This window comes from Camelus dromedarius, chromosome 30 (genome assembly GCF_036321535.1).
Source record: "Camelus dromedarius isolate mCamDro1 chromosome 30, mCamDro1.pat, whole genome shotgun sequence".
NCBI classification, from domain to species: Eukaryota; Metazoa; Chordata; class Mammalia; order Artiodactyla; family Camelidae; genus Camelus; species Camelus dromedarius.
Window position 1 is genome coordinate 8293395 of NC_087465.1, and position 20085 is coordinate 8313479.

Genomic DNA, 20085 nt, shown 5'->3' on the forward strand with positions numbered 1-20085 from the left:
TAATATATTTTTATTTCTAAAATTGGACTTTTGACCTAAACACCTATTTACGAGAATACACATTTATCACAGACCATGCCAAAGTGGCCTGGAGTTGTAACAACCACTATGCAAAGAAGTGAGAGAGCACAGCGCGCCACTCCGCACGGCTGGATGGAGAGACGGGCGATGGTCCACTCAAATGTGGTGCAGAGGCCAAGCAAGACAAGAAAGAATCTCTTTAAAGTGAATTGGATTTAGGAACCCGGATGTTACAAGTGTCCTCAGTGAAAGCAATTCTCATTGAGCGTTGGTAGGATAAGTCAGACGGGAGTGGTTTGAGGATTGAAGAGGAACTGAAGTAGAGAAAAGAAATGTGAAATGCTTCTTAAGAGACTTGGCCTTAAAGGAAAAGGAAGGTGTAGAAAGGTATAACGAAAGGGAGCTGTAAGGATGCGGGACAGCCTTGTTTTGTTCTGTTGTTTTAGGATTGGAGTGGCTGGTGGATCCTACAGGAAATGCTCAGCAGCAAGGGAGTGGAGTGAGATACAGGAGAGGTCCCTGAGAAAATGGGACAGCAGCTTACCAAGTCCATGGGGAGGGACCAGATGGCAGGAAAGGCACCACCTTCCTCTCAAAACAAGAGGCAGGAACAGGGACTGCTGCAAACTGGAGGAGGAAGGGCTGCCTGCTCTCACCCTGGGGACCGCAATAATGTTTCAATCAATAATAATACAAGAAATGGGAATGATTTCAAGACAATGTGCAATTAAATATGAATAAAAATACATAAAATCAAATAAGGGGGAAAACTGCGAGGTTGGATACAGAGATAGATTCACATAGTATGAGGATACAAGAGTCACATGCTATAAGGATGGAGTAAAACAATACGCAGAAGGGAAGGATAGCTTTTTCACAAAGGCTGGCAATATATTTGATAGTCATTTTGCAACTACTCTGAGTTAAGTGAGGAAGAAAACTAAGTATTATCAAGGGAATACAATGCGCCAGAGAGTGGACTAGTTTTACAAATATTTTCTCATTTATCCCACATTACAATTGCATGAGGTATCACTTCCACTTTTTTTTTTAACTTGAGTAAACTGGCATTCTATTCACAGTTAAGTGACAGAGCCAAAGTTCAAACTAATGTCTGTGTGAGACTTAAAAACTCATGTTCTCATTATACTTCAAAACTGCTATTGCTTTGTGCAACGAAAGAGCATTCACTTTGGAGACAAATAAACCAGAACTGAGCTATTATTTCCACATCTTACTCCTTACGTTGTCAGTTTCGGAGAACACGATGTGTGTTTTTTGCACCTTGGTACCACTCAGTGCATAGCACAGTGTTTAAGTACACGGAAGGGGTCCAATAAGGGAGTATAGTATTAAGTTGAATTTTTTATGTCTATTTCAATAGTCCCAGGATAAAACGGAAATGTAACAAAAAGACAAATGAAAGAGAGAAAACAATTTTAAAGAAAAACATATAATGAGATCATCAAGAAAGAACTAAGATGGAAACGTAATAGATGGTGTAGATCACACAGAACGGTGGGCATAATTGCAAGGGCTATCTGAGTGATGACAGCGGAACTTACAGCACGGTCAGTGGGCAAGGACAGCACAACCCGCTCGAGCCCAGATCTTAGTATTTTTAAGTGGGTGCACTCAAAAGTCTAAACAACATATTGTTGTCAGTTAATCACTATCAAATATTCCAAAAATGCTTTGTTTTCCCCAATACCTAGATTGAATTTTAAAATTACATTTCCATGTTCACACTGCAAAGAATGATTTTGCTTAAGTTGATTTTAACCCTTTTTCAGACTTCATTTGAGAAGCCAAAAGAGCGCTCCTTTTAAAGACCAGACTTTAACATGTACAATTTTAGCAACATGGAGTTAAGAGTTCGGAAGCAAAATAATGCATATTCCAACAAAAGTTCACAGTTTTAGGTATCAAAGGAACCCATAATATACATAACGCACAATAAGCAGCATTTGCAAACTACACGTATGGCGCGTGGGTACATCTGCTGTAATATTTAATTTGAATACTAGCTTTGTGTGATGCACTCAGCATGTCAAACAGTACCAGTTACTTCACTCACCCAGATTAACAAAATGCTTCACTCCGAGTCTATAACCAACAAAGCCCCAAACCGAAGCTCACAGCAAAAGGGAATGGTATGAGCCAAAGGTAAAACAGCAGATGTTACTCTTTCATTTAAAAATTACTTTTATAAATGATCTATGGCTTTTTTATAACATTCTAGCCAACAACAACAACAACAAAACCAAAGAAATAATGACTTCAAATCCAACCAGCTAGAAGTTCTCCTTATTAAACATAAGTGAGCGTCAGCCTAGACATCCTCATACTGCAAATACAGAGAAATAACAGCCAGAGACATGCGATTACAAAACAGAGGTTGTTCTATGCATGTGTTCGAATTATTTAATCTTTTGCACTTAACAGCAAAACGAAATTGAAATATAAAGCGTTCTAATTTTAGGTATGTTTTTATTACTAAAATTAATGAAAATCGCAATGAAAAAGAATTGAGTAGTTGGAATTCTTATGGCTACTTTTTAAACTGTATTTCTCTTTAAAATACTACTGGCTGAGGAGATTCTCACACTAACACTTTCTCCTGCCTTTCATTTCATGTTTTTGGTTAATTAAGTATTATCTCTGGCCTGTCAACATTTACCTTCTGTCCCAGTTCTAATAATCCCCATAGATTTCTGTCTTAGTTTTATACTGACATGAAGTGCTCCTTTTCTCAAGTTGTCTGCGTTCCTGATTTCTTTATTTTAATTAATTGCATAGCTGGCTAAATTTCAGCATCAAGTAATTTTTCTAGGAAGGACTCAACAGTGCCGAATTGTTTGGGGATAGCTGCCTCCTGCCTTCAGACTTAACGGACAGCTTTGATGGCTGTAACACTCTTGGGTCACACTTTGCCTCAGAACCAGGCTTCTTTTACTCCCTTGCCTTTGGACACTGAATGCTACTACCAAGAAATCAAAAGCCAGACCTACCTTCTCCCGATAGATGCCAGATAGGAAAACACTACGTGGACTTATTTTATAGCTTAAGAAATTGAGGATCAGAGAGGTTAAAAGAACTGCTAAGGGTCATAAAGTTTAATTAATGAGAAAACTAGAACTAGGTTCCAGGTCCCATGACTCCCTGAAGTTCATAATAGAAAGTCAAGCAAATGCTAAGTTTAGCCAGTTCCGTGCCTTATTTCCCCCCATGAACGTGATGCCTGAATGTGTTTCAGAAGATGGTCGTTCCTCACTTAGCTCACCGGCTGCGCTGGAACGCAAGGGGCAAGGAACGGAACAACCTGCCTTCCTGCACGTGGTTCACAGAATAGTGTGTAAGCGTTTTTTCCTCTCTAAGACATAAGATAAAGTGTGTAATTATTCACAGTCGCAAATTAAAGTAAAATCGCAATGAAAAGAAGATGAAACCTGAATAGGATGAAGATGCAGTAGCGAATATGTGTTTACAGGTGTGTTAAAAACAAATAAAGCCAAGAATCGGCGAAAGAGAGAAAGCTGAGATATATGGAGGCAGTCACCAGCCGCCCTCAGACGCCTTAAGTAATTACAGGCATGTGAAGTGTTGAAATTATGTTACGCATTTGAGCAAATGGAAAATCCATAAAATCCATTTTTGTATTATAAAATGAGATTTTAAGAAGTATCTGTTTGCCTATCTAATGGCCCATTTTGCAATAAGTGCCTTTGTAACCTCCAAATAAATTTACAAGGCTAGCATGCTATGATTATTTTCTATCTCTTTTCTAAAGTAAACTCTGTATATGCAATTATAAGGGCAACGGAGTGTATACAAGGTGAAGAAGGCGAGATTACGAAAAAGGAGGGTACCTTTCCTTGAGGTAAAGAAAAAAGCAAATTTTGATGTTTTCAATCACAAGTAGAAAATGTGTTTTTATGCTATCTAGGATAATGGTTGCTGCTACTGAAATTACACTAAATTAACTAACTAGATACCACTCCATGTGCACGTATGGTGTCCACAAATTCAGGCCACTAGGTGGCAGTGGCACTACCTAGGGTAGCAGTGACCTGGTACAATAGCTTCATCCTGATTCTGCACCCTCTGCTCCACGGCATCTGACACTTAACCAACAATCAACACATCTCATTCAGAATTTTTTTGTTGTTATTAAAATAGAACTGAACTAACAAAAAAATTAATTAAATATTTGTTTACAAAAGCAATCATCTTAGAAACAAGATTTAAAGAAACCCCTGTACTTGACCATAGAATATTTGCTGTGTTGCACTGCATCCAATTGAATTGAATCGCCCTGCACTAAACCAAGTTTGTACAGATAGATGCATTGCTGGGATGTTTAAATAAATTTTGTCACCACTTACCTTAATTTAGGTTACAAAATTACTCTGACATGCTTCATAGAGGCAGGAGCTTTCCTGGTTCTGCACCTTCAGGTGAGTTTTAAACTCAGTGCTTACTCTTATCAAGATAAAGATCACACTGGATCCTGCTAATGAGCTTTGAAGCATAGTTTCTCCTTGCAGGACTGTTACTCTTCAAAAACAGGCTGAAGAAATTCTTGCTGAAGCCCTCTGCTTTTTCTTTTACCTCTCAGACCTACCCACGGTTCAAAACTGTCACCTCTGTTATGAGTCACACTCAGTAAGAATCAGCGCTTCTTAGACACACTGTCATCTGTCAGCCTCTCTAATACATTTCCTCTTCTGACACTTCCTTTAATAGCAGAGGTCCTTTTATTCCCCATACATTTATTTAAGATACCCAATTAAGTAAGTTACCACTTTCCAGACCCCTTCAAGTCTCTCCTTAAAGAAGTTTTGCTCTCCTGTCTTTCATTATCCATCAGTATATTCTGATGTAGGCAGAAGAGACTGATTTTAAAGCTTCTATAGGCAACAATCATGTCTTCACATCCTAAGTAGCATCAGGTTCTACGAAAAGTGCCTGTGCTCCTTGAACAAGGGAAAAAGCCTTCCTCATAACTGTAGTCTGCGATTGTTTTCAACATGTCTATTTCTGTATCACAATATATTTTTCAAGTGAAAAGTTCCATGCATTTAAAAGGGGAAAAAAAAAAGATATAACAGCATCAGAAACTAGAAAATACAGGGAGCTGGATGGTAGCAAAAAAACAGTCAAGAGCTGCCCTGACCTTAAGTCGTATGCAAATTGCTTTCTTTTAAACGCTAGCATAACCAACACAAATGGTATTTCTGGGTCTTGGCACATCAAACTACCCACAGATGAAAGATGACTTAATTGCTTTGACCACAGTCCGAGTCAGAAGAGCTCAGTTGGCAAATATAAAAATAGCTTGGTGCTATTTGCATGTGCATTTGAGTAAGGAGTGATTTCAGTTCGATGCCCAAAGTCTAGGAAACAAAGCAGCCCACAGGTAGTGAAACACACCTTGCAAGTAACAGACACAATCCCTGACCAGTGTCTAAGGCTGCAGAGGACCCCTCGGTCTCGTCAGCTACCCCCATGTGCACAGGAAATACCGCCGTCAGCGCAGCGCCTCCAAATTCAGGTCACAATATATTGAGCGTTTATGTCTTTAGAGGTTAAGCAGTTAAGCGTTCACAGAGATTTGTTGCCCGCACCATCTCCTTTAAATAACCTCCTAAAAACCTTTTAATAATTAATTATTATTCTTAATATCTACTGGTGCTGTTAATAGCTTAAGTTGCTTCTCATAATTTCACCTAACAAAGCACTTCCAATCAACAGTCATGGCAGAGTGAGGCTTGCTGTATTTTAGACTTTACTATGTAGCAACCCAAGTAAAGTAAAAATATATAGAAGAGGAAAAATACGACACAAAGAATGGAAAATTTCTCTGGGCCTTGTATTAAATGCGATTCCTAAGCAAGTAAGGGTGAAATGTGGATGACAGACTCTCCATTTCTTCTAACCGCTTAGCTCTGAGATGATGTTACTTTCATATTTTCTAAACTTTGTAATATAAACAGCAAACTTAATTCAGAAAAAAAAAAATCTGCCATCGCTGATTACCATAGCCAGGATCACAGACATTTAAATCAAAAGTCACCTGAGTTGGAAAAGGTTTAGTTTTTTCAATAAATTATTTTTTATAATGACTATAAAAGTTATATAGCACACAGAGGCTGGCTGGAGCGCGATGCTTTACTGTACCTGAATTGCGGGGAATACTTCCTGAGACATAAAGCTGACAATCAGACATCCGAGCGTGACTGGGAAACAGCAGCCCCTGAAAGATGAAAGTGGGAGTTTCAGTAACCTCGAAGGCAAAAACCATTGTTCTTTCACTTTTGAACCAGGAAATAGAATGGGCAAACGGTAATACAAACACATGTAAGGAGAGCAGAAGGGAAAAGTCAAACCCCAAAACCACTCTGTCAAAGCTGGAGGTGAGACTTCTTGCTCCACAGAAACCTGTATTTCTTCTGCTCTTTGGAAGACAGCTGTGCGATCATGCTAAAATTTAAGTCTAAAATGGCTTAATTTACAAAGTCAAACTGAGTTATTCTTTATTGAAATTCAATAAAGTCACTAATGTTGCAATATAATCATATAGAATATATAATACACACAATAATATGTATCATATAATATATAATAATACATTTTAATATCATACTTTTTTCAAAAATTTAATTATTAATAATAAAGGGCAGATATCTGTGGCTAAGCAAAGATAGACATTGTCCCTAAATATCATTATTAGTTTTAAATGCATTCTTGATCCAAACAACATGAAAGAATATGGTTTTGGGTAACAAAATAGGAGGGACAAAATTATGGAGAGCAAGTGTTTAAAATTAGGAAAATTATTGTCAGTATTTTAAAAAAGAGGAGAATGAATAATGATGCAAAGAAAATTTTATTTATTAATTTAATAGTGCATCATTTAAATAAATAATGATGCCAAGAACCTCCAGGAAATAGTAACACATTTATTTATTTATTTATTCGTTTACTCTTAACTTTTTAATTGCTAAAAAAAAAAAAAAAAACTATACACATAACAGACAGTAAATACCTGTCTGTCACCCAGTCTTTATCAAACTGTTTAAAATCACTTGTGAAAAATCCTACCCTTGACCCTCAGATCTCAGCTCCCAGAGTGAACCAGGGCTAACTTCTTTTAGATTTTTTGTCCTTCTTATATCCACCCACATACTTTTTGTAATACCAAAAATGACCCTGTTAGATTCTTCATTGTGCTTTTTCAACTTAATTTTGTGTCACAAATGTCTTTCCAGGTCGGTGTATATTGCAGGTCATTTACTTTTGGTAACAACATGCTGTTTTATAGAGTGGAGATACCATTATTTATTTAATCGTCTGCTTACTGAAGAGCATTCAGATTGCTTTCTATTTTCTGCCATTCCGGAAAACCCTGATACATACATCTACAGTACTCATGTCATTATTTCTGTAGGATACATTCTTAGGTGTCAAACTCAAAAACACCTTCCCAGAAAGACTGTATTGGTTTTCACGACGACCATTTCCCTCACAACCCTATACATTATTTTTTTTTAATTTGATCTATTTAAAAGTTGTTTTAATTTATATTTTCTTTTTATTAAGGATTCTGAACATCTTTTTATATCATTTTTGGACATTTATATTTCTTCAGCTAATTGCCAGATTAAATTACTTTTCTATTAGATAGCTGCTTCTTGTTTTGTAGAAACTCTTTGTATATTTGATGTGTTCATCTTCTCCTCCTAGTCTGCCATGTGTCTTTTAACTTTGTTTATGGTCTTTTTCTTTGGAGAATAGGAATTTTAATTTTTTTAATGTGTAGTTAAAGATGTCAACATTTTTCTGTGTGAGTCTCTGAATTTTTGCCTTGCTTAGGAGAGCCTTTCCACCCTAAGTCTACACAAAGCATCTCTATAAATAACGTTCCCATCACATATTTAAATGCTTTTTTCAATCCATATGGAATTGATTTAACTCTGATTCTAGTAAAATAACAAAACAAAATTTAAGTAGAAATTATTTTCAAATTCTTACAGAACAATGAAACCTGGGTCCAATAAACAGAAAGAACAATTCAGACAAGCCTGATTTCCTTTCTTGATAAAAATACTAAAGTAGTGAGTAAGGGAAGGCAAGGAGTGTAATAAATCTTGACCCTTGACATACACTGTCTTCATAAATCTTTCATAAAAAATTAATTCAAATTAGCTTTGGGGTAAGCACTGTCAACTGAACTGAAAACTGCTTGATGGACCATAAACAACAGAAATAATAATAGCATTGATGTATCCATCTGTGAGGAGGAAAAACAGATACCACACTAAGGCCAGTGATAGACCTGGATTCATGAAGCTTTTATATTAATGATCTAGAAGGAAGAAAGGAAAATGATGCAATCGTTAATTTCACAAGTGTCACTACGTTGAAAAGCGTGTCCCACACATTTGGAGGCATTAGAATAGGAGATTGTCATAGAGCACAGAAACACGGAGGGAGGGTTTCCAAGTAAGAACTGACTTGGAGCCAAATCCACAGCCATTTGTCTATCTATAAACCAAGTAGTTCAGTCAAATGACACTATGGTGACCACTTTGTAACTGGCTAGAGAAAAATTCACTCATCCAAGATGGCGGAAGGGGAGCAAGCCTTCCAGAAGCAGGGCAGTAGGGACACCCAGGAGGAGGGGATGGGCACTGATCGCGGGAACATAAAACGTCCAACAGCTATGGCTCCTCCTCCCATGACCCTCAAACACGGCCCAGGCAGTGAACGATGCTCTCACATCTGCCAGCCTCTGAAAGCTGTGATTTAAAAAATAATAAGAATGAATTAATTAAATACAAACCAATAATGATAATTAAAGGTGACTGAACTGGTTTAGATGAAACAAAGAGGCATAATAAGATGCTAACATTCAATTCATGTTAACATTTTAGTGTTTACAAAATGCTTCCACCTGGTCTCCTCTGATGAATACCTTGAGGCAGTCAGGAAAGGCGTGATTATTAGATCCATTTTCCTCCTGAAGCTAAGGAGAAACAAGACAATTGCCAAATATGACATAGTCATTCTGCTGGGAGTCTGCTGCTTCTACTACACCTACTCATGCCTTTTAAAGTAATTCATAGAGCAGTGCAATCAGGTTTGGACATATGTAAAAATCACAATTCAAAAAGTTCTCTTTAAAAGAAAAGCAGATTGTATCTTCATGAGACAAGCACTTTCCACGTACACTGAATACACGAGATGCATCCTTTGGCCTCAAATCTGTATCCCCACTTCTCCTCAGCCTTCCTTCTTTCTACCCTTCCTCACTTTTTTTCTTCCTTTTTGTCCCCATGACCATTGTTCTTAAAAACCAGGGGAATGTGAGAAGTAACAGAAGGGAGAAAGAATGTTTAAGGACATGGATCAAAAAACAATCTTTCTGGGAAAATCTCAGCTTCTGATCTGTGAAGGCAACAGGAGATTTTTTTTCACAAGTATCTAAGGCCTAGGAGGGTCTTAAGTCACTTTGGAGATTGACTTGATTGTCTGCCTGCCACGTGGTAATATCCACTCTCCGCCTGGGCATTACGCTGCAATAGGCAGACATCCTGGTTTGCCTGCCAACATCACTGTAAGCAAATGACGGCCCCCTTCAGGTAGTCTGGATGAAATATTTCATCGAGGAATGTTCTCTTTATGTTAAGACACCATTGTCATGATGCCTTACCACTGCTGATTTCCTTTTTTAAAACTTGTTTACCACTATGCAAATACAGCACAAATGTGTATGTGTGCAATTTTTTCCAAGTGGACAAACCAATCAATACAGTTTCCAGCCAAATACATTAATAGGAAAACCAAGTTAAATGTTTCTTAAACATTCGTGAAAATGATCATGTGCAGCAATATTGCATTGCTAGAACCAACGACCTCATCAAAAATGTTTGAGAAGGTGTCAAACTTAGCCATGTTAAGTTTAAAAATTTCAACTGTGAAAAGCTCTCTAGCTAACCATCTGTTTATCTCATTCCTCCTATATATAATCAAATTTCTTTCAAACAGGAAGGCTTACATTGACAGAGTAAATGAGTCCAAATATTTGGCTTAATAGATCTTCACTTTAATTAATCAAATAAAATTAATCTTTCAACTGAAGTGAAGTTTACATTTGTCTGTTTGATCTACAATATTCTTGAAGGATATTCATAATATTTTGTACACTACAAAAAGCATATCTACTATTATTTGTATTTCAAGCAGCTGGCCTGGGCATATAATCATAGATGAGACATTTTCTTAATTGGGTAACATCTCTAAATTTTACTGGATTTTGATTTTATTTATAAAAGGGAGCAAAGCTTGCAAAAACAGTCAAATTTGAGAAACATTTTAATTCACCAAAGTGTTAAGTATCCTTGGTTATATTATGTGCATTAAATTTTCCAAAAAGAATTTAGCTTCAGATGAAATTTCAGGCTCAGAAAGCCTAAATAAAACATTTAGAAGGATTGTGAGATGAGAAGACTGTTAAGGAAAGCGGTAAAGGGCTACTGAGAAAAATCAGGCAGATTACTTGCTGATACTGATTAGTGAAATTCGATTAGGAACTAAGAGAATTTGTGTTTCAACCCCATCATTTCACAGTAGTTTCCTTTCTATCATATATGGTAAGCATCATCCACAAAAAGTAAACCAAGAGTAAACCCATACTTGAAAAAGAACCGTCCGGTGATTAAGGGATCTGAATAGCAATTCAGCAATTGGTTTTCATCAGTCAATTAATGCCTGAGAGAACTGAGGTATTTAAAAAGCTGCAGTGCCTTTTGCATAAAATAACTAGTTCAAATCCTGATTTAGAAATTAATTAGTGATTTAATTTCTTCCACCAAATTATGTATTCACGATAAATTAAAGATCATATTTTATCACAAATCCCAAGAATAATAACTATATCTGACTCTATAAAAATGACACGTATATAAATATAACATACAAACTTCTATTCACAAATAATTAGATTCCAGGATTGTGTCTCACAACCTTTAATTATCATAATTTCCAGTTTTCATTTTGTCTCCGTAATCAACTTGTCACTGAAATAACTTCTGAGGCGTAAAACAAAGTATGTCTCATAGTTGAATATTTCATACTCAGCACTTAAGTATGTTATTGTCATCCACCGTTACATTCTCCTCAATGCCAGGAGATGGCGCTGTGGGTTTTAAATCTCAGAGCTAAAATCTCGAAGCAGAACTGAGCCCTGAATTTTCAGTGTTTCTTCATTAATTCAGGGACACCAGACAAGCCCTACAAGTGTTCACTTTTTTGTCCCAACAATTTTCCTTTAAAAATTTTTTTTCGAATGTTTTCCAAGATTCGATTAAGATTCGAAAGGGGAAACACGTATAACACAAATATTATCAGTCCCTAGGGAGTGCAATTGACGACGGCAGGCGTACATCCCAGGTAACCAAGGAGGGAAAGAATTGTTAAGAAACTTTTTTTTTTTTTTTTACTGGTTTTCCTCTATCAGTGTCCCTACATTGTTCTCTGGGGCCCAAGCAGTGCTAGGCAGGCGCAAGTTTTTCAATCGCTACCGCGCCCCTCCCCTTAAACGTCGCCGCAATGGGACAGACCCCGCGGGAGCCACATGAGCCCTTCTCAGCGAGCGAGGGGACCAACCTGCGCACCGGCTCCGGACGCACCGTCAAGCGTAAAAAGTTGCTTCTCCGGGAGCTGAAAGTTTCCCTTCAACGTTTGCTCCAACTTAAACCAACCTGCCCCCAGTCGTGAGGATCGACCTCTTTTCTTTAAAATAGATCAAGAAAAGGGAAATCTTCCCGAAAGAACTTTACGTAAACAGATTTCCACTTTTCCAAGGTCGAAGTCCTTGGAATTGCCAACCACTACAGAGAAAGTGTAAGACTGGGGCCCCTGGAGCACTGCCAGTGATGTTCCAGCTCCCGCCGGCCCTGCACTTTCTCTGTCCTCCTCGTGAGCCCCGCCAATCCCCAACACACACATGGACCCATAGCGTCTCTGTGAGTGAGCTTTCTGGGACTCCGCCAAAAGGGTAAGAAAATAGTGATGACAAAACGACACCGAGAAACTTGACTTCAGGAGCTGGATGAGCTTGAATTTCTCTGCCATCAAGTAGATCCTGCCTTTCCAAACCCCGCAGGGGCGCAGGATGATGAACCTATGCCGTGCGGACTTCAAGCAGACCCAAGTGCCACCAGACAGCGATGGGCGGGCGAGGGGCGGGGGTGGGTAAATGCAACTTCAAGGTCAGCATGCCTCTGGGCTGGAGGGTGCTCCAGCCTGGAGCGCTGGGGGCGCGCCCTGCTTGCGCGCGCGTTAGGCGCCGGGAAGAAGGGTTCGGAGCCTGCACTTCCCCGGCGGTTTCTTAAGAGGAAATGCCTCTGGGGTCTACGCGGACCCGACCTTCCAGGCCGGACTCGTCCGCGGCGGGGGAAGCGCAGCCCCAACAGGGTTTCCGTCACTCTTAGGGAATTTGCTTTTCCAGAGCAGCTCAAGCCAAAGTTCAGGTCATTTTCTCCAAACTTTGCTTTTACTTTTTAGAATGTTCTCAAATAGATAAATTGCAACACACACACACACACACACACACACACACAATTCTCCCTTTCAGAAAACACACACACAGATACTCAAATCCCAGTATTTCGGTGTTCTCCTATCTTTTTTATCTAGGTAAATAATAAGCTGTTTATCAGGTCTGTAGAAATAACAAAGAGGAACTCTCTAGCTTCGTTCTCAAATGGTGGATGTGTTACTTTCTAATTTTATTTAGGTTCCTATTTCAAATTTCAAGCAAATATTAATGAAGATGATCATTAAGAAATTTAAGTGTGACCTAAAAAAATTAGTTTGGTCTGAAACTCAAAAGCTCTATAATTTCAATAGGGTGCGGCTTGTTGAATATTTAAGAATCTTTTCAAAGCCAGAGGTGTGTTCCTTCCTGATGTAACAAAACTGTACTCATCTTTCCACAACATTGCTCTGGCGTCTGTAAATTTGGTATCCAACTCTCGGCCAAGAAAGCTCCCTGTCCTGGTTTGTCTACCAACCAGCCTCACTGCCCCAGCCAGCCCAGTACCAACGGCGCCCTGCTCGGTGTTCATGGATGGCGCCCACCCCACCGTCTGGAACACCGAGTGGCCTGAGCTGCCCCCACCATGACTGGGCAGAGAAAACAGCCCCCTGCGTTGCCTTTGCCCCAACTGCTTCAGTAACTCACACTGACCTTCTCTGAAACTGCACAGTCAGAGGATATCACTTCCAATGCTTCATTCTCAGGGGTCATCTGTGGGTCAGGAGTTTCCGCCGCGGGCTAAGTTCCCACCCTTTCTTCCTGGGCAACCAGAAAGTGTTTATTTTGGCTTTTCCTCTGCTATCTTTCCAACTTGCTAGATAGATCAGGACCCGGGCCCCTTCCCCGCTTCTTGGCAGAATAAAGTTCGAGCAGAGATTTCCAGAGCTCCTGCGGCCAGAGGACACTAAATGAGCAGCTGACATCAGCCCTTCGCTTGCCCGAAACCAGGCGGCGGGATTCCACTCAAGTGAGAAGAAAGGGCCTAGGCCGTGACTTGGGGCTGGCGACGATTAAACCAGGTAAGGAGACACCGGGCAGATGTGTTTTCATTGCCCTGTAAGATAAATGCAGCGTTAAGTGCCTGACAACTTCCCAGAAGCAATCAGCAAAAGTTTACGAGTGCATAAACCTCAAAGACCATTCCCCGACGGTTGTTATAAGGCCCACATTTAGAGCTTCTATAAATTCTTCGGTAGTTTCCCAAAGCTAAGTTTCCAGGGACAATTAAGCGGCCACCTCCTCTGGGGAGACCGGGGGGATTTTCTTGAACCGCCGAAGAAAGGTTTTGGGCTCCTACTGAGTGAAATTAAGTTGCGCAAAAGTTTGTTCCAGAAGTTTCGATGGCCAGGGAGAGGAGAGGGGAGGAAGGAAGGCGTGGAAGTGGGGTCGGGGAACGGTCATGAGGTACTCTCTCATTCTAAGTTATCTGATAGCAGCGAAGGACCAGGGTCTGGTGAGGGGCCCGGAGCGGCGCCTTTGCCACTTCGGTGGTGGCCCCTGCTTGGCCACCGGAAGGTCCTGCAGGGCACAGCCCTGTGTGGCGCTCGTAGCTCCCACCCAGCCCGGACCTGGTAAATCCTTCGCCCTTCTCGTGCCCCCTGAATGGCCGGCAGGATTCCAGGCATCCTGCGGTAAGTGCCAGCGCACCAGAAAGGCGGGCTGGACGGAGAACCGGGTCAGACATTTGGCGACGGGTCGCCACCCTGCCCAGGGCCGCGACGGTGCCCGCCTCCGTCCCCCCGTGGGTGGCCAGAGTTCTCTGGTCAGTTGGTATGAGGCCCACACGACTCACCTATGCTTATAGAGAACCTTTGTTTATGATTCCAGTGAAAACCAAGCTGCTAATTGAAAAACGGTAACAGGAGCTTGTCTTTAGCTTCCTAAAGCGAGAGGTTAACAGCTGCGCGCGCCCGGGAGGGGAGGGGAAGGGAGGGGGAGGGAGGGGGCGGGAGCAGGCGGCCGCCCCGCACGTCAACGTGCTTCTGGGGCCTCCGCGAGCCACGTGGGCCGGCTCCCGCCCTCCAGAGCCGCCGGCCAGTGTCCCGGGCTGGAGAGCCTCTCGCAGCCCGCCTGTTCTTTCCCAACCTTTGGGTCCTGGTCAGTCCAGAGGCGGGAAGGTAACCGACGACTGCGTGGCGTTTCTGTCCCCAAGGGATTGAATCTCAGGCAGTTATTTTGGAAAAATACCGCTGGGCCCCTTTTCCTCCTTTCCAGGTGAAAATTCAGAGGTCTCTGCGTCGTCCTCACCCCTCCTTTATGAAATAAGGCGTCCAACTCTTCTGATATTACCATTCAAAAACAGGTTCTGTGGCGGACCTCATTTGTGAATCTATTACAGAGATTAATAGATTATTTCTCCTTTTTCAACTAATTCTCAGTGGGGAAATTTAACCATATGGTAAGGAGAGAATTAGAATTTCATCACATTAGAGCAAAATGTAATGAAAAGAGTCCAACACCTGGGGCCAACTCTGAAAGCCACAATTAAAAGGTTTTTAATGAAACCAGAGAAACCAAAAATTTCATAGGCTTCAGTAATTCTGCCACATAAGAAAGATTTACTGGAGGTGTTGGGAAATATTGTTTTTCTTATGTCATAAGGATGAAAACCAGCCGCTAAATACCATGTGCTCCCAGACACGGGACACAGGAGCCGGAGGACCGTGTGTACCATCTCCCATCCGGAGAGGAGCACTTGTTTTCACACTTCTTCCTTCGCTCTCCCTCCAAGAACAACCAAGGCAGACCCAGATGTCCCTGAATGGCTTCCTAGCTGTGGCGGCTACGTTTCCGGGTAAATAAATATGCACGAATACCCCACTTGGTGTGTGAGAGGCTTTGACTCCTGGTGAAGTTGAACTATTTTGAAACAATTAGATTTTAATGTTGAGGAAATTTTGAGCAATCAGTTTCTTCCTGATTAGGAAATCGTGTGCTTCATAATCACCATCCCTATAGCCTATTTGGAGAGTGCTGCAAAAGCACCCCCTCCCCTTTTTAAAAAAAATAATCTAATGGGCTGCATAATCCACCTGCTTTTCCTTTTCTTCCCCCCTCCCCCGACAATCCGGGCAGGAAGTGGGCAATTGGGGGCGGGGGCGGCATAAGGCAGTGTGTTCTAGGGGCGGGGGGCGACCGCTTTACTCTCTCACTAGCTGAGAATCTTGGGCGAAAATTTTTGGGCAAGCCAGCGGGGACGCCACTTCCCCTGAAAGTCCCATCTCCAAATCCAGACCAGAGTCATCCTAGGAACAGGGGTGGAGTATCATTCTCCCCCAGAAGGGTCATGTAGCACAAGATGAGACAGCAGTGGCGAGGAAAGGGCCGTGGGGGATGGGGTGCGGGGGCGGGGGCGTCTGCTTTCCACGGGACTCCAAGGCTTCAGCACCGATCTACAATTTGCTGAAGGAGCAAAGAACATCCTCGGCTCTAAGTAGGGCTTTTAGTGTGCTCATTGATGAGTGAAAGTCGCCACACATGTCAAGCTAAAGGCAGTTGTTGGGTTACTAACAGGACCCAGCGCCTTGCAAACATATGCGCTAAGCTGTGTATACAGATGGCAGGCAGAATAATGGAGCAGGCGCCTTTTATAAAGCTCTAGCTGCTGCCTGTCTTCAGACCTGGGAAATGAAACTATTCAGACTCGCGGCCAGATAGCGCCTGCGATTGTTTGTTACCGTTTTAATCCTATTAATTAAAACGTTAACCTGATTGGGTAGAAAGCGCTGTCCCAACAGGCGACTCTTCTTCATAATAACCTACTCAGAGATAATGATGTAAAAGACTCCCCCGTCTGTGGCTGCGGCTGGTTGATGGGTCCGGAAATCTCTTGAAGGTGAATCCAAGCAAGATAAACGGTGCGGAGAGGAGGCGCGGGGCTGGGCTCAGAGCGGCGGCAGCGGCGGCGGCTCCACTCCCTCCGCGCCCACCCTCCCACCATGCGGGGCCGCGGCCCATGGTGAGCCCCAGCAGCCAGCACCATCGGCTGGAGACGAAGAAGAAGAAGAAGAGGAGGAGGCGAGCGCGGGGGAAGGCGAAAAAGAAAAAGAAGGGGAGAGGGCTGCCAGCAGCACCGGGACCGACGCGCGCACCAGCCCCGGAGCCCGGCTCGGGCGCGTCTGCGGCACCGCCTGACTCCCGAGCCGAGGCGGCGGCGGCGGCCGGCGCGGCGGGCCCGGGCTGCGCGCCGGCGCCGGACCATGGAGCGCGGGCTGCACCTCGGCGCGGCCGCCGCGGGCGAAGACGACCTCTTCCTGCACAAGAGCCTGAGCGCCTCCACCGCCAAGCGCTTGGAGGCGGCTTTCCGCTCCACGCCCCCGGGCATGGACCTGTCCCTGGCGCCGCCGCCTCGGGAGCGCCCGGCGTCCTCCTCGTCGTCGTCGCCGCTGGGCTGCTTCGAGCCGGCTGACCCCGAGGGGGCAGGGCTGCTGTTGCCGCCGCCCGGGGGAGGCGGCGGCGGCGGCGCGGGAGGCGGCGGCAGCGGGATGGGCGTCCCCGGGCTGCTAGTGGGCTCTAGCGGCGTTGGGGGCGACCCTGGCCTGAGCAGCCTGCCGGCCGGGACCGCCCTGTGCCTCAAATACGGCGAGAGCACCAGCCGGGGCTCGGTGGCCGAGAGTAGCGGCGGCGAGCAGAGCCCCGACGACGACAGCGACGGCCGCTGCGAGCTAGTGCTGCGGGCCGGAGGCGCCGACCCGCGGGCCTCCCCGGGCGCGGGAGGCGGCGGCGCCAAGGCGGCCGAGGGCTGCTCCAACGCCCACCTCCACGGCGGCGCCAGCGCCCCCCCGGGGGGCCCGGGCGGCGGCGGCGGCAGCGGTGGGGGAAGCAGCGGCAGTGGCGGCGGCGGCGGCGGCGGCAGCAGCGGCAGCGGCAGCGGCAGCAGCAGCAGCAGCAGCAAGAAGTCCAAAGAGCAAAAGGCGCTGCGGCTCAACATCAACGCCCGGGAGCGCCGGCGGATGCACGACCTGAACGACGCGCTGGACGAGCTGCGCGCGGTGATCCCCTACGCACACAGCCCCTCGGTGCGGAAGCTCTCCAAGATCGCCACGCTGCTGCTGGCCAAGAACTACATCCTCATGCAGGCGCAGGCCCTGGAGGAGATGCGGCGCCTCGTCGCCTACCTCAACCAGGGCCAGGCCATCTCGGCCGCCTCGCTGCCCAGCTCCGCGGCGGCGGCGGCGGCGGCCGCTGCCCTGCACCCGGCGCTCGGCGCCTACGAGCAGGCTGCCAGCTACCCGTTCAGCGCGGGGCTGCCCCCGGCCGCCTCCTGCCCGGAGAAGTGCGCCCTGTTCAATAGCGTCTCCTCCAGCCTCTGCAAACAGTGCACGGAGAAGCCTTAAACACTCTCCCCCGAAAAACACAAGACCGACCCCAAAGCTAGAGGAAAGTGAAAAGCTGCCCCCCTCCCCGGCCCCCTTTATTTGGTCCTCTGGTAGTTGTGAAACACTTGCAGAGCAAACAAAGCAGAGGCGAGAACTGAGAAGTATCAGAGACAAACGGGACTTCTAGCCTTGACACCCTCAGAATCTCGGTCTTTGGGCTGGGGAGCGAGGGAGGAGGGAGGTGGAGTTGGGATGGAGAGTGTGGATATGTCTTTTTTCTAGGAAAAGTGGCAACTTTGGTGGCAGCCTAGACCTCGAGGAAGCAGAGTTTTCCATTAAGATTACAAATAAGTTGAGAAGTAGTCGTTATTAAGCGTGGAGAGTATTAAATGGCAAAATAGTAGTCCTACTGATAATTGTGAATTTGGCTAGTGCAGAGAGGGAGAGGAGTCCGGGGTTGGGTGACTTGTGGGACGGAATATTCATTTAGACAAATCAGAAAGGGCACTTGAAAATAAATTTTGATTCTGAGCCAGGAGAAAAACTTGAAATGTAGATTTATTTAAGTGGGGAAAAAAAAAAAACAGAGACACGTTGCTATGAAAGACTTGTATTTTTTATTGTCTCTGAACTTTAATCCTGTGAAACTGCTCAAAAGTTTTGGCAAGAGTGATATAAAAAAACTGACTGTGGCTGAAAGAATTGCATTTAAAAATATTTATGTGCACCTTGTTACTTTCCACTCTGCAATGATGTATTAACAATTCATGGTATTTATTTGTTATTCTTCAATGACCCTTCCACACCAACAGTATTTATCATGTGTTAAGGTCATGGGTCTTATGTGCAGATTTTTTTTAATGACTCTAAAATTCTGTTTTATAGATTAACTTATATTGTGTGCCAAGTGTTTAAAGGGTTTATTTGCCAACAAGTATGAAGAGACATATTGATGTATCTGAGCTGCTTAGGTTTATCAAAGGTCACCTGGATATCTTCAGTTGCATCATCCCTGTATTTAAATTGAGCTTTAATAAATTGCTTCAGTCCAAAAATTACAGGAAAGGTGTATTCTTAATTGATGAATGAATTGATCTCTTTTTTGAAAGGGGACTCCTTTGCATTCTAAAAAGGAAAGACATCACAGCAATAGATCCTTTAAGAACATGCTAAGCAAATATTTTTCCAGGCTGTGCTGTGCATTTTTAAAAGGTCTAATTTAATTGCTTTTAATATATATGTACATATATAAGTTATTTTAACTGTGGAGAGTTATTTAAGTTGAGAGGCTGGTTTGATTTGCCTATGGTGTGAAATCCTTTGTTATTTTTCTAAAAAAGTAAAATTTAAAAAGAAATAAAACTTAAGGAAGAGCAAGAAGCTATTTACCCAAAGTGAGCTTTCAGTTTTAGTTTGCATGGCTGTTTGCCTGCCTTTCTATCCTATGAAAATCAAGAAAACCTTTTTTTAAAAAATGGAGTCCTGCTATTTTCCACTCCTTGCAGATAATACAAATTCAGTTTGTCAGGATGGATGGTGAGTGGGAGCTATGATGGATCTATTGGCGGGTTTTGGATGTGTGAAGAATGATATATATATTAAATAGGTCAATCAGACTATGACAGCTATGTACGACCATTTGTATGTGTATCTATGTCAGAAAGAATCTTTATTAAAATATTTTGATCAAACATTTTATTATGCTGTGCTTTGTGGAAGGAGCAATCACCTCTCTTCTGTGTTACTCTTTGCTTGAAAGGTAACAAAAAAGAAAGGAGTTTCAGAGAAGGTGGAACTAAAGTTTTGTAGGGTTACACAATTAGGAGCAGCCCTAGTTCACTGCTTACTTGTTAAAGGACCATGGCTGGGCCTGGTCATTGGAGGAGAGATAAATGGGGTCAGTGGTGAGACCCCAAGGAGGTCCAGAGCTCCTGTCTGCTGGCATGAACTTTGAAAGGCCTGCTCCCCCTGGAATTCTTTTCCCACTTTGTATGGCATTGTTAAACATGCCAGGGCCCATCAAAGAGGGTGAAGTTTCTTAAAGAGATTTTATCAAAAATTTTATCTCCAACTTCCTGAAAAAATTTGGATTTGCTAAGGATGAATTGGATTGTGGCTTTACCCTTTTATTATGTGACAGAA

At 43.4% G+C, this 20085-nt stretch overlaps 1 protein-coding gene and 1 long non-coding RNA gene across 2 annotated transcripts in view; one reads left to right on the plus strand and one right to left on the minus strand.

Moving 5' to 3' along the window:
• LOC116149652 (uncharacterized) overlaps positions 1 to 14542 on the minus strand; it is a 28149-nt gene extending 13607 nt beyond the window's left edge. Inside the window, exons 1-3 of the long non-coding RNA XR_004133262.2 lie at positions 14418 to 14542; positions 13277 to 13679; positions 6202 to 6277 (exon numbers count right to left, since the gene is read on the minus strand). This is a non-coding gene — a long non-coding RNA (uncharacterized LOC116149652). The remainder of the gene's footprint in view (positions 1 to 6201; positions 6278 to 13276; positions 13680 to 14417) is intronic.
• Positions 14543 to 16804: 2262 nt separating this feature from the next.
• BHLHE22 (basic helix-loop-helix family member e22) lies at positions 16805 to 19634 on the plus strand. The gene has a single exon (XM_031441560.2). It carries the CDS (start codon positions 16825 to 16827, stop codon positions 17959 to 17961), a length of 1137 nt encoding a protein of 378 aa, XP_031297420.2. The 5' UTR covers positions 16805 to 16824; the 3' UTR covers positions 17962 to 19634.
• Positions 19635 to 20085: the final 451 nt, after the last annotated feature.